The sequence below is a fragment of the Acipenser ruthenus genome, chromosome 1 (genome assembly GCF_902713425.1).
Source record: "Acipenser ruthenus chromosome 1, fAciRut3.2 maternal haplotype, whole genome shotgun sequence".
NCBI lineage: Eukaryota > Metazoa > Chordata > Actinopteri > Acipenseriformes > Acipenseridae > Acipenser > Acipenser ruthenus.
The window spans coordinates 12,441,466-12,461,829 of NC_081189.1; the positions used below are offsets into that span (position 1 = coordinate 12,441,466).

The following is a 20,364-nucleotide window of genomic DNA, read 5'->3' on the forward strand; positions in this document are numbered from 1 at the left end:
ATTTCAGCTATTAATCTGGCAGTACTAGATAGGTACAGCTTTTATGAAATGTGGAATAAATACTAAAGTGACTAACATGCATTCTGGATGTTTGATTTTCAAACCCTTGAGTCGCTCATTCATTATTTAAACAGTGATTCTATTTAGATCCGTTACCATTAAGATCATTTGAATATACCACAGTTAGTACACAACTGTTTTCTATGCTTCTTTCAGTCAAGTTCCATCAATTTAATACAGCCCCATTTAGGGTCCAATTCAGCAAACCTTTATATTTAGAGTGCCCAATTATTTTGTCCCCATTTCCCTCCCAAGTTTGGAATGTCCTATTGCATCCCCCCAATGCAGCAATTCTCCACAAGAGAGGACAAAGGCCAGCAGGTGACCACTAAAGCTCACCGCGGCATGGCCAGTAGGGTCCCTAACCCATGGGAACGCTAGGGTCAATTCACTGTTCCCCCTGTGAAACCCCTGGAGAAGACTTTGCACAGTCAGGACTCAAACCTGCACTCCCCAGACCGCATTTAACTCCATCTGACAGGTGTATATTGCTGGAGATTCATCACAAAACAATTTGTCTGTAATGCCCTTTGATGAAAGCAGTTATGTGTCACTGACTTGGACTCTGTATTATCTACACTATTAAGTTATATATATTTTTCTCATCTTCTACATTTTATTAACATCTTAAACACATCAAATCAATCCTACAGTGAGTGACAGATGCAATGTGTTCTCTCGGTGTGGAAGAATGGCACATTTGTCTCAAGCAAGTAATATTCCTGAGATGTGTTTTTTTTTTTCTTTCTTGTCAGGTATGACAGCTGACTCATAGGAAACACAATTATTCTATGAGCCAGACTGGTCAATTGAGGTGACTAGCCACATTCAATTTTAGGTTTGTAGATACACTTTTATATTACATATTTCCTACTGTTTTACACAAACAAGATATAACCTTTGTCTTGAGACACCAATGTTTACAGCAATTGTAATATTTGAAACTCTTATTCAGTGCTAGTTCAACTGCTAAACATTCCAGATTTATATTCTAATCTATTTTGATGTAAATAGTGCATATCCCATGTTAATTATTTGGACAATATATATATATATATATATATATATATATATATATATATATATATATATATATATATATATATATATATATATATAATGCAGTTAGTGGGTTGGAAGTATTTTGAAGATTATAACACTCCAGGGGTGTCATTCTGAAAATGTAGAATGAACTCAATCAATCAGAGGCCAGGATGACCTCATAACATCAAGAACCAGTGCTAGGCAAAGTTCCATCACAATTGGAGAAGAGGTATTAAAATTACTATTATAATATTACTCCAGTTGAATTGTTATGGTTGTAGATTAAAATTAATACATGTTTTCTATTCTTTGTTTCCAATAAAGACTGGAGTAGGCCTGTGACAGGCTGCTGGCATGTGGGTGCATGCATTCGCTGCTGAGTGACAGGCAGGAGATCGAGACAGAGGTTGAAGTTGACACACTGCACAAGTGCAGGTTTTATTAACAGACCGACAGAACATACAGAAACCCCACCTGACTACCAGCAATGGTAGCTCACATGGGACATACAGCTTGGCATACAAAAGGCAAAATAAAACACTGTACAAAAACTATAAAATAAAAGGTGCAGTGGAAATGGTGTGCGCTACTCCTAATATATGGGAAGTCCCGCATATTCACCTCACTCTATGCATTAGTGGAATCCACAATCCCTTACTAATCTTCTCTGTTCCATACTAAGCAAACCCAGACTCCGGTTTCGGTTTCTTTTCGTTCTGAACCCGAGTCACTCTCATGGCAATCAGAGGTCTTTAGGTCTCTTTGTCTGTGTAGCGTGGACGATATTCAACCCGTTGTCCTTGGCTTTGCAGCAGCCTGGAAGTGAATAAACGGGACCCGACACCCCGCTGGAACACACCTACCTGCTGATTAGATTCCACAGCTGGTAATCACACACAGCAGACAGGCTCTCCAATGGAGCGTCAGGTATTTCCTTAATTATTTACACACAATTACACACAATAAATGTACATACATTTTTACACAATACTATTTACAATATAAAGACACAGACCCACTCTTCATGTGCAGGGGTACACACATTCTGTCCCCAAGCCACTAGCTAATAAAGCCAATTTCACAATAATCACTGATCACAGTGGCTAAAGGGAAGCCCTAACCCCAGGAACACAAGCTTACACTTGCCTTTGCCTCCAAGATGTTGATTATTCAATGACTTACCTGCAGTACCAGGAAGCCAGTATGCTTGCTGCACATTTGATGAATCGGATTCTGACACATGGTGACCCGGTTGATTTTTTCCCCATCAGTGCTGCTGTCTAGATTTGAGTTTGCACAGTAAGCACCTCAGTGGTGCTTAAAGACAGAGATCACATGAAATGTCAGGTGATGCAACTAGTAAAGACAACCAAAACCAGGAAATGTTCTCTCTTTGTACATTGCGTTAGAATGGGGTGGTGTCTGTTATATACTCTACTTCATAATCACTTTGCAAAGTTCATTAATTCCAGCAAGAATAGGATAAACTACATTATCATATTTATTTTTAAATACTGAGGAAATAATATTCGGCCCTATTTTGAAGAACACGTAAAAGCAATTTTTTGAAGAGGAATAAAATAATTTGAATCATTTAAAACTAGCAAGAAACTACTTAGAACTGTATTTGAACCCACACTGGTTCACCTATGTTCACCTAAGTGTGTGAAATGGGTGTCTAACAAAAACATGTTTGTCTCTGGGCTTTTCAAAGATGAATATTTAAAATATATGTTGATAGAGTATATATTTTTTTAATTTAAAAAGTTAAAAAATCATATATTTTATTTATTTATTTTTCTTTAGGTTGTAGCTACAGAGTCTAGAATTTAACAAGCATCCACTATTTGAATTTATTAATGAGTTCTCAACAGAGTTGTACTTAAATTAACTCTTTAACTGCACTAAATTATTAATTTCGATAATTAAAGGTAATGAGAGCAAGTGGATATGTGTGCACTTTGGTATACTGAGAAATTCTACACATTAACTAATAAGGCATAAATTCTTGATAATATTCTGCTTTGCTCACAAACCGCAGAGGTATAAGGCAACTGTTAGAAAGAAAACTAGCATCAGCCCAGAATCAACTTGATTGTACATTCCGTAAATTTAAAATCTTTTACTATATGTAATTGTATAGCTGTCTCAATGCAGAATATATTGCAGATAATACAGTTTCTTTAGAAAGTACTTATATATTTGTAGAACCTTGGTGTATTTTGGGGGGCTGGAGCTGGGGCTCCTCTCTTGTGTCATCCTGCCAAAATACCTGTCAGTCACCCTAAAATGACCTGTCAGTCCAGTCACCCTACTTAAACTGTAGCCAACTCCCTAATTCTCATCTTGCTTTTCAGTTTCCTCCATCCTCCCTTCCTCCTCCACTTTGCTGCGTCACCTCTGCAATGGTCCCTTCTGGGGGCAAGTGAAACTCACTTCCCAACCTCAAGGAGGCAGTGTGGTCCAGTGGTTAAAGTTCAGGGCTTGTAACCAGAAGGTCATCGGTTCAAATCCCACCTTTGCCACTGACTGACTCACTGTGTGACCCTGAGCAAGTCACTTAACCTCCTTGTGCTTCATCCTGTGGATGAGATGTTAAATCAATGTCCTATTGTAAGTAGGACATTGTCACAGCCTACCTCTGTAAAAGGCTTGATGGTGGGCCACTATGAAATTATTATTAGAGGCCGACAACGTCATCTCGCCCTCCAAAAGGAAGCTTCCCGCGGGTCAGAGGGGATCCCCGACCAAAACTTTTCTAACTACATTTCGTTTTTCCATTCTCTTGCTTAAATCTATTCATTTGCACCCATGCCAGTCTCCCCCTTTGGAGAGCAAAGCTTGCTCCCAGCTTTCGAGCTAGTCATTGACTCTACTTATCGAAGGTGGCTCTTACAGCTGGGGGGGGGGGGGGGGGATGGGGATAGGGGACCTCTGGCCCTCTTTATGTGTTTATTCCTTTATTCTCTTTTCCATCACTTTTGCTCTCCCTGCATAGATAGTGAGGCTCTCCATGTGGCCTCAGAGCGTCAGCCGAGTCTGACCTCTTTCAATTAGACCTCTCAGTAAGCCAGGGAGACCTCAGTTCGTCCTCTATTCTTCCTTACTTTCGTCTTGGGGGAAGTTACCTCGCTTCCCGGCCTTGGAGGTTGATTGGTTTGGCCTCACCTCTCCGATTAGTCAAGGGGAAACCCCTATTCTGTTGCTAAAGTCACAAGCACTTTTTTTCTAGTAGTCCCTTTACACAGGTTTGGCTCCTGCCTCGTGAAATACCTGTAGATTATGTATTTGTTGTAAATCTGGAATCTTTCTGGTATTAATCTTAAACCTTTGGAATACACAAGTACATTTTTGTTTTGCTTGAACCTTGCTTAAAGTTTCATCAACATCTGCTAGAAAAGTGACCAAGTTGCCTTGTGTTCAAGATAAGATATATGGATTTACAGAACCTGCTTTCAAAAGCAGCTGCACTTTTGTGTCTGTGGAAGTAGAGGTTATTTCCTGGAATCTTGTGTTTAATCAGTTTCGCACCATGGAGCACAGTGTTAGGTTATGTACATACATGCCAACAGTCCCTGTAACATGGGGACTGTCTCCTGTGTCCTGGTGCAGGCAAAATCCCAATATTGTGTTGTAGTCTATTTATAAAGAACTTCTGTTTGCTACTCAGGTATTTCTCCATGTTCTCCACCAAGAATGTTTTTCTATGAGAATTTTATGACAAAAAACCAATTAGATAGAAACTAAACCATAGCAGATGTAAATAACTTTACATTATCACCTGTTAGAAACAAGAAATAAGCAAATGCTCACTCGTGTTCTTTTTGAGTGTGCTTTTGTGCCGTTTCAAATGACTATAAAGCAATAAATAACATTTGTATGAATAATTCAGATTGGATTGAGTGAAATCCCTCTTGTTCTCAAATTATTATTTGTTTATTTAGCAGACGCCTTTATCCAAGGCGACTTACAGAGACTAGGGTGTGTGAACTATGCATCAGCTGCAAAGTCACTTACAATTACGTCTCACCTGAAAGACGGAGCACAAGGAGGTTAAGTGACTTGCTTAGGGTCACACAATGAGTCACTGGCTGAGGTGGGATTTGAACCGGGGACCTCCAGGTTACAAGCCCTTTTCTTTAACCACTGGACCACACAGCCTCCTCTATTACAGGTTGTGTACAGAATTGAATGTTCTGTATTGCTTAATTCCAGTATACCAGTATAGTGAGTGTGTACTTAGTTCTTTCTCCTTCCATGATTTACATGTTGGGTTTTCTACAGTTTTCTACCAGGGGAATGCAGGTGTCTAAATAATTTGTGATTGGAATGTACAATGACCTGTGTCATGGGTATTTATAGTTCTCTAATTGGCCAGCTACAGCATGTTGCTGTAACCACACTGGCTTATTAAAAAGGATTTCTGTGTAAAAGGCCTGCATTACAAATTCAAATTCACAGTAAGCATTCCTTGTCAATATGATTTTTAATTAACTGAAGCTTAAATAACCTCATGCAGAATTTAACAGCACACAGTTGGAGGAATACTAAAAGATGTATTCTGAAATGAACAGACTGTTTTCTTTCCTAGAACCAGCAGAGTCTGAATAAATAAGTGAGTTTCTGTAGCACTGGAACATATTTATGGAAGCTTGCATTTTTTATAAAACCATTTGTCTGTAACGAGTTTTCATTTTGTAGGTTTGAAAAGCCAGGTCTTAGGTTTTATGTTTCTTTTGTGGTACTTTTTAAATCAAAACTATATTGTTGCAGCTGAGTCATTGGGATTGAAAACAAAACAAAACATAAAAAACAATTATGGGATCAATCAGCTACTAGGAACTGGACTGAATGACCTCTTCTTGTTTTCTTATGATGTTAGATAATTGTAGCTGGCATATATACACTGTATGACTCCCTTGAATGTTTTTACAGCAAATACACACAGTGATCCTCCAATTATTAAGTATTTTGTTAAGTAGATAATCAAATCCCATGTGAGGGATTGGACAGGGTTTTAGTCTGAACAACCATTTAATAAACAATATGTACTAATGAAAGTACAAGGGAACACACAATGTAATGTATAAGGAATTTGTCAAACCAGTTACTAGCTTGGCCCTCATGGGGCATTTTACTTGAAAGCAAAGAGCTGCGGAGCCCTGGATTGAGATCTGTTGAAGGTAATCATATGTACTGCACATAAAAGACAATAAAGTTACTGCAAAAAATGTGACAAGTAGAACAATTCGTTGAATGCTATTTATTCATAAAAAAAAAAAAACTAATCTCAAAAAAATATGAGACAATTTGATTAGTTTTAATTAAATTCATTGAGTTTGTTAACTGAGATTACAGTGTAAAGAAGTTTACATTGTGATCATGACTAATATTTAATACCACAGCTACTCCTGTCTGTAATTCACTGTAAAATAAATGTACCATTTTACAAGACTAAAACTAAACAACTCACGGTTGGTTTCATAGATTTTGATTAGCACTAATCTTGGACTACCTAACTACGCTAATCAGGGCCTGTGAAACCAACCGTCAGTAGTTTAATTAAAGGCCAGTAATGAAAACTGTTGGTGTACTTTTGTTTTAAAATAGGCTCCGTCACATTACACTGTATCTGGAAAGATACACCTGCATCCTTACCATAATATAATAATAGTGACTACGGTTCAGACCAACGCTGTCTGCTATACCAGAAGAGTCAGGCTCAGCTGAAATTGCTGTCAGGCATCACTCAACGAAGTCAACTACTGAGAGAGTTCTGTAAAACCCCAGAAGATAACATGACTGCAGTACGCAGAGAACTGCACCAGAAGGCTCAGAATCCACAAAAGCTTACAAATATATTCCAAACTAATCTCCAATAACAACACAGAATAGTACTCAGAAATGTTACAATATGTGAAGTATGTTAACGGCATTGAGCAAATAAAAACAGCTCTGCAAAAATGAAATCGTACTTGAGTCTGTGGATTATGGATAAAGTGGTTACTAATCTCAGTGATAATACAACAGCATGAACCAAGAAAACAGAAACATCACTTTGTGTATCAAGGGAGCAAAAAGCCGTTAAGGCAGATTGGGGAATTTATAGGGTGACTATTTGATAAGGTTCACCAGGACAATGCATGGCAGTTCAGGTTTTTAGACATGAACTCCAAAGCACAAAGGTATCAGAATGCATTGCAAAGAAAAAAAACCTGAACTGTCACGAATGAACCTAATTGCCACCCACCTTATGAATTTAGAATCTACTGTATGAAATGTGTGTCCTACTTTACACATGGCCTCCTTGTGCAACAGAATATCCAGATACAAAATGTTGTATACGTTTTGACTGGGACTTGGACAATGTACTTATTTTGAAAAGTTGAATCTTTAGTATGAATGTCAAAGCCAGGCTTGGTTCAGTCAAGAAACTGATGCGTTAGATTATTTATTAAAACAAAGACTACACTAGACAACACTACTACATTATACATATTTTACACTACATCTTGTGGTCCCTGCCCATAAATTAGCTCGCATGTAAGTGGAGAGGCTGGCCATCGGAAAGCCACAGGCAGGGGGCAGGATAGCTACCTTCCCTGTTGCACACAGCCAAAAAGCAGGTGGAGGCTAGGGAGGAGGAGGTGAACTCTGGTGCACAGCGGGAACGTAGTGGATTGTGGAAGATATAAATCATTTCATTGCCGATGACTAGACGTATTGTTTATCCAGGATGAATAAGATACTAGCTACTCGATTGATGATTTCATCTGGTATTGGAAGCTTCTAAAATATTCTTGATGTTTACGCGATTTGATCTAAGGTTGAAGTGAGTTCCTTGCCATAACCACCACTTTGCTTAATTTCATCATGCCTTCTCAAACTTACTGTAACTCTGGACTGATAGTTTTTCAAACCTACAAACTGAAAGCAGTATTGTTAGAGCTGCTTGTCCACTAGAGGGTGCAATGCATAATACCTTTGGTAAACAGAAGGGTTCTTAATTATTTGACCTTTACTGCTAAGTGTTATTAGGCTCCGAGGAATCACTGCTATTTCTTCACTCTGCAGTAGATTTGTTTAAATAATCACGCTGAAGACAGAGCTTTCACTGCTCCTGAAGTAAGGGGGGTTTCTTGTAGGAAGATGGAACATTTAGGTTTGAGGGTGAAAGTATCCTTTAATAAGAAAATGATTCATTACAATGCAAAAAATCTGTTGGAAAGGTGTCAGCAGCTAAATTAATTTACTCTTCTGCTTCGGGTTTAATGCATGTTTTAAAATAGCTAGTGCAGCTAAAGGGAAGAACTTGCAAGCTTCAATAAATGCATCACAGCCATCAAAGACTTGGCTAATAGGTAGCATGGAACAAATTGGTGAACAAAGTGCTTTACCCCTCCAGCACTCAACTAAATTAAAATTTCAAAGAGACAAACAGACAGTGCTGGTGTTGTGGGAGAGGAGGGAGTCTGAATACAATCAAATATTACTGAAGAAGGTTTGCTTTTGGCCCATAACAAGAAAAATATAGTACGTGAGTAGGACCAGGCAACATTTTAGCACATTTTTTTTCCCTCTTTTGACACATAAAAATAAAATGCAATTGTACTCCCATTCTTTAATAGTAACATCATAAGTACCAAATATTAAAGAGGAAGTAGCTTCAGATATCATTGTATTAATGTTGTCACCTTTCTCTTGCCATTATGTTGGGTGGGTCTGGCTTCTGTTGATCCAATAGTGAGTTCTCTATATCTGGCTTTCACTCTCTGTAAGCTTGTCTAACTGTCTAGGACTGAATAGACTTCCTCGTTCCATTCAAATCATGACTGGCCTTTCATCTTGGCTAGTTCCACCTACACACCTCTGTACAGCTATGGACTAAAGTTTTGCATCACCCTATATAATTAACTGATTTTGCTTCATAAAGTTGAATGAAACCTGCTGAATAATGTTACGTTAACATATTCAATTAAATACCACTTTGTAGTTTTCCATAAACTTAACGCAAAATGAAAAATGTGACATGAAATACTGTACTACTATTATGGCTTCCAGTAGATTGTGTAATATCCTTTTGTAGTTTCTTTGATTACATGATGTTGAATAAAAGATTAGGTTTTTTTTTTTTTTTTTTTTAATTATGTCTCAATCCTAAAATTCCTTTGGTCATAGCTTGTAGAATTGGTTGGGACAGCAGAGTTGAAAGGTCATACTGTCACATGGTTTGAATGGAATGATGAACTCTTTTCAATCACACGTTCACACAAGTTCAAAGCCTGTGAAGAACAATGATAATAATGCAATAATGGATCATCAGAGCCCAGAACCACTCTCAACGATTGCAAACAGCATTCAAAGACAAAGGGAAAGTGGAATAAAGAAATACACTGAAGACACCATTATCATTTACATCACATTTCCAATTATAAAACCCAGACATTGGTGTTCTGAAAAACAAACAAGCAAAGGGTTAGGGTAACAGGGAGATTATACTCATTTGCGAAACATTGTGATGAGTAGTTTTTTGGCAGCTGTGAGAACCATTTGTGCTCACTGCCTGTGGCTAAATGTAAAATAGTAATCCATTGGAGAAAATCGGTTTACATCCGAGTAAATTTAAAGGTATAATTAAGTGTATTTAATAACAAAAATTCAATTTGCATATGTGGTAGCTGTGATTGTTGGAAAAAAGTGACATAAAGCACAGAAAAAGCATAGTGAGGGAATGGTAAAGCATGTGCAACAAGAAAGGTCGAGGGTGATTCGCTGACTCAGTTTCCAATAAATCACAAACCAGAGGGGCACACTCTAAAATATTGCGTTGCTTCCTGTTGAAAAAAAAAAGTTATGTAGAACGGTACTGGATAATAGTATCACTAAACAATAATCAATTAAGCCCCATGCATTCTCAAAGTATTATCACAAAATAAATGACCTAGGTACTCCAGGGTACTCTAGCTATGGCCAAAAGTTTTGCATCACCCAATAGAATTAACTAATTTTGCCCCATAAAGTCAAATGAAACCTGCTGATTAATGTTAAGTTAACATATCAAATGATATACCAGTCTGTAGTTTCCCATATACTTACTGAAAAAACTGACAACATTTTAAAAAAATGTGACATTTTGAAATCTAACATGAAATACTGTACAACTATTATGGCTTCCGGTAGACTTTTGCTATATCATTTTGTAGTTCCTTTGATTACATAATGTTGAATAAAAGATCTAAATTATGTCCATATAGGTTACCTGAAAATCATATGGACAGGTAAAGAAGATGGCATGCTGAGGGTTGAGGTAAGAACAGTGATTACACCGACTTTGAAAACTCTATGCTCTTGGAATTCCATTACCATCATTCTGTAGCCCATGGATGCTGACACACGGCACAACATGTAAAGACAATTAGGAAGTGCAGTACCCTTGGTAAGCACGGGACCTTTATTCAGTCTAGATGACTACGAGTGAGTCACAATCCATTAATCTCAGTCATACATTCCAATTTAGACGCTCTGTATACCTGCACCTGAATTGCTTTTCCTTGTGGAATGACAGCAGTGCTGTTCAAGGACACAACTGAAGAAGGAGACAAAATTGAAACTGGATGTTTTTAATGTCACTCTTTTACACACACATTAGGCTTGAACAATGCATTTTGTGAACAGGGTAGTGCCAGGCTGATTTGTGTCACTGGGGATAATTGATTAATAAAATGACCAGCCACCAAGAGATTGAAGTTGAACTTACTGGTCTGACCTCAGTGACCATGGAAATGCCACGTTGTGTCACATGGCAGTTTTTTTTTTAATTTTGTGATGTTGCAGGCTGCAGTATGTATTCTGCATGTCAACTTTTAAAATGGGATGACCAGTACTGGTATAATAATGGTATGCAACCTTTGTGGAAGATTCGCTTTATTAAAAAGAAGTTCAGTGATTTCACAGAATTGGCTGCCAGTAAGAGGTTATATATGTATTGTCACCTACAGCTATGGCCAAAGGTTTTGCATCAACCTATAGAATTAACAAATGTTGCTTCATAAAGTTGAATGAAACCTGCTGATTAATGTTACGTTAACATATCGAACTATATAACGGTTTGTAGTGTCCCATATACTTAACGAAACATGTGACATGAAATGCTGTACACTATTATGGCTTCCAGTATACTATTGAGATATCACTTAGTAGTTTCTTTGATTACATGATGTTGACTAAAATACCTAAATTATGTTCATATAGTTTAAAAAAAAGATGTCTTAATCATTAAAATTCTCAGTGACGCTAAACTTTTAGCCATACTGCAGACTGTTGGTAAAACAAAATGTAACAAATCTTTAGCTCACCTCATCATACCATTTTTTGTATCTTTTGCTGAAGAAGAGAGCAAGAATCAGATATGTTTCATTTGTATCCATTTTATTCAAAAAGTGCAACAGTGTGGGACGTCATAGCAGATTGCTGGCAATGTGAGGTGTTTTATAGCTGATTGAAATATGTTTGGGGCCACATTTTTTCCTGCGGTCAAACTTTTTTTTTTTTTTTTTTTTAATTTAAAATAAAGACCACTATTAATATAGTCTCCCTGTCTTGCCATTTTTCAATTATAAAAATACCATTGAAGCCACCTTTACTCAGAGCTAATGTGCTTGAGGTTATGGTTTGGTTTGAACGTATGTAAATCTAAATGAAAATTCACTTCATCATAACCATGCTTTCACTCCGCTTCATTACACATTGCTATGCATTTCCTATGGGAAACTGTTGTAAGGGAAATAAAGAAGAATTCATTGAAAAGTGTACAGGACTTCAGCAATCCTGTATATACCTAGTCCAGGCCATGTCCAATGTAATGTAGTATCATGTTAATTTAGTGTGGAAGAAAATATTTCTTTACTGCACTATGCATTCTGGATTCATTTCCCTATTGTGAACACAGTAAGTGAAAAGTGAATGGACTAAAACGATATTAGTGAATAAACAGTTCAAACAGTTTTCCTATATTATTATTATTATTTAGCAGATGCCTTTAGCCGGGATTTGAACCGGGGACCGCCTGGTTGCAAGCCCTATCCCTATGGGTCTTTATTCAGAACTGCTGGAAATTGAACTTAAATGAAACAAGGTGTCCTTGTGACCTATCCTTCACACCACCCATCGAACCATTGCAAGATTGGTTAGCAGCCGTGTAATCAGATTGAAGTGTATGGGTCAAGAGGTTAGGGTCCTAGCCAAAGTCATTCTGGATTAGCAGATGCTTGCAATCTTCTGTATTACTGTATATTATAGCCGTCAGATTGTGGGAAGTGTTTGAATGGAACTGTCTTGTTGTCACTTTTTTAAAAAATCAATAGTGCTATAAAATGTGACAAACCTTATGCTTGCTTAATTTTCTTTAAACACAGTTTTAGACCAACAGCAGCAATGTGATATGTGTCTTAGTGACACTACCTAAATTATTATTATTATTATGATGATGATGATGATGATGATGGTGATGATGATGATGCTCATGTTTTGAAAACGTGACTGTGAGTGAAGTGAATGGCAATCACATAGTTTCAATGCATGTTGATTGGTAATTGTGTGAAGAAAGGTATTCATGTTTGTTTCATCAAAATACACTTTCTGTAGGTCATTAACTGTGTCCTTGGAACACTTACCATCCTCTGCAATGAAACAGCAGAATGAATAAAAGCACCATGACCCCGTCCTATTTATTATACATGGCTCCTCGCTAGAAAGTAACACAAGACACATGTGCCTCTAATTATTTAGAAGATGTTCCAACAAAGATCAGCTTCCCTATAGAAACAAGATATGCCAGCAACATACGAACCCTCCATATAAATAACACATACCGGTATCCCATTGAACCCGGAATCACTATAAGCTATATCCAGCAATGCAGACTAGCTTCTCATAAGAAATGCACATGCAGGATGTAACCCCTACATGTATTCAGGTTTTGTCATTATATAGCAGGGTTGTGATAACCTATATCTTTAACATTGCATTTAATTGTGTTTCATTTCTTTAAAATGCCAAGAAGGGACCTCTTTTAATGATTTAGGTTTGCCACCAATAAATCAATAGAACAATCCAACGAGCTGAGACGCTGGCTTTCAAAATGTGAATGATTAATAAAGAAGTACGATGACTACGTGACAAACAGCATGAAGGAAAAGGCTGGCATCACTGTTTAAAAACAAACAAACACAGAAATAAATAAACAAATACATTCTGGTAAAGTCTAAATGTGGTTGACATTGTATTTGATAGACCCTTCTTTTTTATTGTGACAGATCTGCACTTCAGCAGACTGCTTTTGATTCTAATCCACATCATAATCTCATTGACTAATACCCAACAGCTACAGATACACAGTGTAACTCTTTCATACTGGTCCGTATCGAGGACAATAATATCAACAGCTTATTTTCCTGATCCAGTAATACAGTATATACAATATCAATGACCCAGTAGTCCAGTATATACAATATCAATGATCCAGTTGTAGCAATTCCCATGCTACATAATGTGGGTGTAAGTCTCACCCACCTGTCCCTTTAATTAGGGTCAGTAGCCTGGCCAGGTCAAAACTTCATTTCCCTTAGTTCCTTGCAACCACCCTCTGTTCATCCTCTCTCCCCATTGGCTCATTCAGATTTCCACCCCTCCAATCTCAGAGCTCCTTAGTAGCCAGCAGTTGTATTAAAGCTGGCTAATCAGGCCTGAGGGAGACTCCCTTTCTCAGCGGAATCCATTAAACTACAGCATTTTCTTTACTTAAATTTCAGTGAATCCATTACCATCCTTAGATAATTCCAGTGCATCCGTTCATTTTCTTTTGTCGCTGCGCTTTGTCTAAGCTGCTCTTTTTGTTTTCACTGTTACTTGTTTAAGTTTAGCTGTTTTTCTAGGTCTGTTTAGTGTTTGTTGTTTTATGTGTGACAGTCTCCAATTTTTCCTGATCCTCCTGATTTTTTCCAAACAACTGTTCACCATTCAACTCAACACTACTGGACAGTCTCAACAATTTCAACGTACTCAATGGTTTCAACCTTCTACAATCACCATCATTTCGGGACACTTTGCTGGACTGCCTTATTTGTGGGTGAGATCATTTCTTTTTTGTTTGGATTTTTTCTACTTTAATTTGATACTTTGTTTCCTGTATTTTTTGTTATTTTGTTACTTTGTATGGATTTCAATTACCCTGCTTTACTGGACTTGTTGGGCCTACCTGTCATTCACCCACCATCTTTTGTCTATCTGTGTGTGTTGTGTTTGTGAGTGTGGGTTTATTGGAGACCCTCCGGACACTACATTAATTTCTGTTTGGTGATACTGTTTAGCCTTCTGTTTGTCCCTACATACTTATCTGTACCATCTTATTTCTTACCTGTTACCTGCAATTATTTGAATTACTTTCTTATCATTATTCATTTCATTCATTTGTTCATTTTTTCATTTGTTGACATTATTGTTCACAATAATAAACCGATTGTTCTTGAAATTGACACCTCTGACGTCCCTGCTTTTGCTGTCTGTCACTCTTGCTGACTTATTTAGCTATAGGAATAGGGCCAGTAGTCTCTCCTTAGGGAGGACAGTGCAACTGCTTCTCAGTTGTGCAGAGTGATCGTTACACAGTAGTCCAGTATATACAATATTAATGACCCAGTAGTCCATTATATACAATATTAATGACCCAGTAGTCCAGTATATACAATATCAATGATCCAGTAGTTCAGTATATACAATATCAATGTGTACAGTGTTCTACCCTTTCAAAGTGGCCTGCTATGTGTAGTTCCATTGCACTGAACCACATTGTTGTAAGACTATTTTCACTTTAAGTGCATCAATACTCATAAGAGCATCAGAGCATGCTATATATATATGAGTATTGATGCACTTAAAGTGAACATATCCTGTTCCGGTAAAAGTGTTTCAATGTTCCACGCTGTAAAGCAAACAACAACATCCTTGGCAGCAGCTATTTGTCTTGCTGCCCCTATGCCCTTTGGTTTGATTATTACAAGGATCATTTATCTGGAGCTGCTGCACCAGTGCAGGCAGGCACTTGTGGAGGTGCATTCCCCCATTGAATCCCACAGCTACGAGGCATCCTCTTCCTCTCATCTTCCCCCCAGGGAGCCCCGCTCACAGGGATAACTGTGCGAAGAGTAATGACTGCATTTCCCCTTTCTCTTCTGCTACCAGACCTTTGGCGTCCCTGCTGTGCCGGTAATGACTTCAGATGCATTACACAGCTCATGCAGTTAAATTATGGGCAGTGTTGCAGGGACATGCAGTGAAGAAAAAAAATGAGATTGGACATTTAAAAAGAATGATACTAATAACTGTTATGTTTGTAATGTGAACACAGTCATTCTTTTTAATGGATCGTTTTTTCTCTTTTTAGAGAAATGATTAAAATGATGGATAGATACTCAGAGTAATAAAGGTACATTACTTCATACAGTACCTATCATAGAGAATAAATGACTCAAATTATTAGGAAACCTTCTTTTCTTGGTTATTTTCCTTCACTTCTGAGACTGATGGGATTCTATTTCAGTGCTCCCTGAATTAATTATTGAATGAGACACAGCAATGGCATTTGTTTTCTCTGTTTCCATCTCCTGCCCTAATTGTCCCTGCGTTATGGTCTTGCAGGAGCACAGTGGGTGAAAGAGATTCAGTACCAGCGTATTACTGTATATCAGCTCCAGTCAGTAAGAGTATCTCACACCCAACCACATGGTAATATGCCTGTAACTGGGTCATCCCATGCTACAGGGATGGGATTGCTTCCTGTGCTCAGAAATACTTCATTTCAGGGTGATCACTTATACCTGACTGTACATGAGTACACAACAAATATTATCGCAGAAGTCTCCCATTACATTGGGAAATATCTATGACCAATGAGAAAGGAGCTGTAGTACAATGGAGCACCACACTTACTGTAGGATACAACCTTATGTGACCTGGATTTTCCCTCTCACATCAGAGAAAGTGGGGTTGTGTCCCTTTGATGACCCCAGTTGTGATTTTTGAGTAACATGGGATTTTGTTTGCTTGATTGTTTTGTTTGGTTGAATATAGATGAGATCTACTCTTTTCTTTGTGTGTTTCATGTGACTTCTATTACCCTGCACGTGAGTGCCAACAGTCATTTCACTGAGCAGACAAACACAGTATGTCCATTTCTTACGCATTCCATTTCTTTCTCTGTTTGCCTGCTGTGAACAGAACAAACTGAGAAACGATTGAATTGCTACCAATACAAGGAACCCATTGTCTTGGTATGATTTTGGCATTACCTTCTCATGTATACATTGTTGATGGAGAAAACCGAATGGGGAAAAAGTCAGGTAGCAAGATGCTACAGTAAATCCCTTTCTGAAAAGGTGCTCTCAAGACATTGAGACACAATACCCTACTCCCCCACTGTTGACACTGTAGATGAGGTTATTTTCTTCTAAGACTGACCATACAAGATGGCTTATCTTCACACAATATATATTTTTTTTAAATGTAGTACTTTTAGTTGCTGTATTTTTTTTTGCCATTGCTGTCTCAGAAGCGCCTCACTGTACTGTTACCAGGACAATGCTTGTGTGACCGCGCTATACACCTGATATAACTGCCATTTTGTTTACAGTGCACTGCCAGTGAGTGAGAAATTTGACTAATGAGTTTACAGTGTGTTGAGAACTGTATTTTCTGTGTCCACTAGGTGGCACAGGCACATTAGGTAGGGTGAGATGCCAAAGGCTGTCAGTGTGGGTTTTTCCTCTGCTGCGGATTGAAGACGCAATCAGCACATTTTCAGTAATTACGCAGTCTAAAGCTTGGCTGTAGGCACATGGTGCAACTAACTCATGATTATTTGATGTATTGCAAGTAAAAGAAATACAAGTATCACATACTAAAGATATTTTTTTTGTTGTGTCAGTATCACATTACGTGGTGTTTTATATGCAGTTATGAGCTGGAGTTTGTACGTATATTATTAACATAGTATAAACAGTATCCGTTGCCTTTCCAAACACCATTCTGTAATTTTAAATGACTGGACAGGCTATTGCATGGCATCTTGATTGGCTCTTTGCTCAGAAAAAGATAATTAAACTGAAACCAGATTACTGCTAATAAAACACAACAATCCTTTTTGTTTTTCTTCAATGGGAAGCAGTGGCCTTCACGTGTCAAGCGGACCTCTGCTGAGCTCTAACTATTTTTGGGGGGGGGTCGTATTATTGTTTTTAAAATCGAACCCGTCTCAAGAGGAGTCATTTAATAGATGATAATGAATTATACATCTGGGGTTACTGGCATTCTGCTGGGTGGGTGCAAGTAGCCACACAGCTGCAAAAGCCTGCCTGTCCTTTGTATCCCTGCGACGCTCTCCTTGTGGGAGTGTTGATGCAGCTGGTGTCAAATCTGTCGCCTTCTTAAATGAGCTCAGCTGCAGTCCCCAAATTTTTGTTTGTGTTCCCCTGGTGTTGAGAAATTACACAAGCGTTTCTCTTTACACTTCAGGGGTGCAGATTGTCACACAGCTACAAGCCGCATGCAGACCTTCACACTCTGTCTGCGTGTTTGTTTGTTAGTTTCTGTGTCAATTAACTAGACTGGTCCCTGGCTAGGAGACAAACAAATAAATGTTTTGGTTGCTGTCATGCCAACAGTTTTATGTGTTGAAATTTAAAAATATGCATTTGTGACAGTGATGGCACAGTGATAAAATCTCTAAGAAAAACAAATTGTTCCAATATCACTAAAGTGATAACTGACCAGATACAGTATGTCCATTTTGCAATTGTACTGTCCTTATTTGAATTTTGGATATTACCGTATTTGCTCGAAATAGCACTGGGTGCTTATTTTCTCAATCTTCTCTTTACCTGGGCGGTTTTTTGGATAAGACCATCTATTTGAGAGTAGGTGCTAATTGGCCACTGTGAAATTATCGATGCAGCACCACTTGGTGTATATATGTATATGTATATACCACACACGGGGTATATTTAGCATGGGATGCATTACTGTTATTCCACTTAAGTGGGATAACATAAGTGGAATAACATGCTTACAAAGACTAGTTTCAAATGTGTCTTTGCTTACATTCCAATCCAGTGGTGTACTGGTTCTGCTGAAATTCAGGACTGAGCTGTGCTTTGGTAGTTCAAACAATACTACCACCGATATCACCACTTTAAAATATCTGAAATCATTTCAGGTTTCTATTGTTGTTTTGATTTGGACCCCAATTTCCTTGAGAATGAATTTAGTCAAGAAATATCAGTTACCGACCTGCCTGAGTCTGACTTATCCGAACAGTCTGCAGCCCCTTCATTAACACCAGAGAGACTGCAAATTGACAGACTGAGCACAGGATTCTCTGTAAAAAGACGGTTGTGAAGAAGCCATAAACAGGCTTGACAATGACAGTAAAGATCTGGCAGGTAAAATAATCCCTGATCTGATTGTCGGAGCTTGAGGTTTGCTGGGACATCCTCCTGCGGTGAATAAAACCATATAGCACAAACAATCATTCAATATCCTTTAATTATATGTGTGGTTACCATGGCATCAGAAGCCTATAAATACATCCAATGTTTATTTTCAATGTTAAAGATACCGAAACATTGGGAAGTTGACTCTTTGAGTGAATCATTGACAAATACTGTATCCTGGTCGTGGGGTCCTTTAAGTATAATATATATACACAGTTGTAGTCAAAAGTTTACATTCCCCAATGGAAATGTATAATTTCTACAAATTTCTCGAAAACAAAAGAATTTTAGGAAAAATCTTTTGTAGCAAAAGTTTTGCTTTTGTGGATGAGGAAAAAAGGGATGCACTGGCAGCATGATCTCAGGGAGCTTACCCCTTGTTACAACTTGCCTCACACATGAGGTAAAATATACATGCTAACAACGTACTGTAATACTGAGATTCACTCTACTGAGCTGAAATCTATGGAAAATAGCATTGCTAAAATAACAGCTAAAACGATTTACCATTGTATATAGCATTGCTCCTGTCGAGGTTCCCGAGCTGATTTGTGTATGTTACACCGAGGTCTTGTAATGATGTACGAAACCCTAACCCTAACCCTAACCCTAACCCTAACCCATTGCACATTGCCAATAATAACACACTTACTACTGGCCCTCATTCACAGGTGCATCATGATGATGAAGTCTCATGGGAAGGCTCTTCTTGCCTCTTGGTTATTCACATTGGGTATATGGAACTCATTATGATCCTGAGCTCTGACCCCGGCCTGTCGGAGCTGCAAACGCTGACATTTCACAAAAAGTCCTGGACACCAAATGCACACCATACAAGTACAGTACAAACTAAAAGGCCATCTAGTCCAGCTGCTGGCAGTTTCACAGAGAATGCGTTCCAGTATTTTAAACCAGCTAATCACTATAAGTTTGTCAACATGACAATGAAATAATTGCATTTAATATAAAAAGCCTTATACACTAGTCCTATTTCAGCGTTAAGCAACTTTTTTCTTCTCATCAGTAACCACAGTTGACTGTCATAGCTTTCTAGACCTCAGTAATCACTGCTAGGCTTCGACTCTTTCAGTCAGCATCCTTAAATAGATGTATCATTATGTCTCAAAGCATGGGTGCTCAATTAGAATTCCTCTTGTGCCCCATATCATTTTCTTATCCTTGTATGCTACACTGTTTTAATTGAGTAGATGACAGTATCTAAGCATCAAAGCTGCTTGTTATTAATGCTTCACTGAAGCAAGGACTTCTGGGATACATTATATTGTTATCATGTGTGTTCAATTCTGCAGTACTGTGATTAAAGGCCCAGTGCAGGCATGTGTGGCCTAGGCAAGACCACAAATACTGTAAGCAGCTTGCATGTGTTTTGAAAATAAAAAGACAACTGTGTATTTCAAGAGACCTCAGCTTTGTAGTTTCATTTTCCAAAGGCTATATTTGAAGTGTGTTGACTAACGTCTCCTCCTCTTCTCTCCCGCAGTCCAGAAGTCAGCCTCACATAGGCCTGAAGCAAACCTCCAAACACCGGGTATGTTGTGGCACTTACATCTGTTTACATTGTGTACTTTACCCCTGATCACCCTGCCATATTGTTCTAGAAATTGACTGATGCTTTCTTCAGGCACTGCTCCTATGCTGCAATAGTGACCCAATGATGGCATACACTCATCTCCCGCCAATAAGAAGTGTGATATAC

At 38.2% G+C, this 20,364-nt stretch overlaps 1 protein-coding gene across 1 annotated transcript in view; it reads left to right on the forward strand.

Moving 5' to 3' along the window:
• Nucleotides 1-20,364, forward strand: part of LOC117403557 (ras-GEF domain-containing family member 1B) — a 138,693-nt gene that overhangs the window by 14,455 nt on the left and 103,874 nt on the right. The window contains exon 2 of the mRNA XM_034925301.2: nt 20,149-20,196. Coding sequence (XP_034781192.2) covers nt 20,149-20,196 — 48 coding nt within the window. The remainder of the gene's footprint in view (nt 1-20,148; nt 20,197-20,364) is intronic.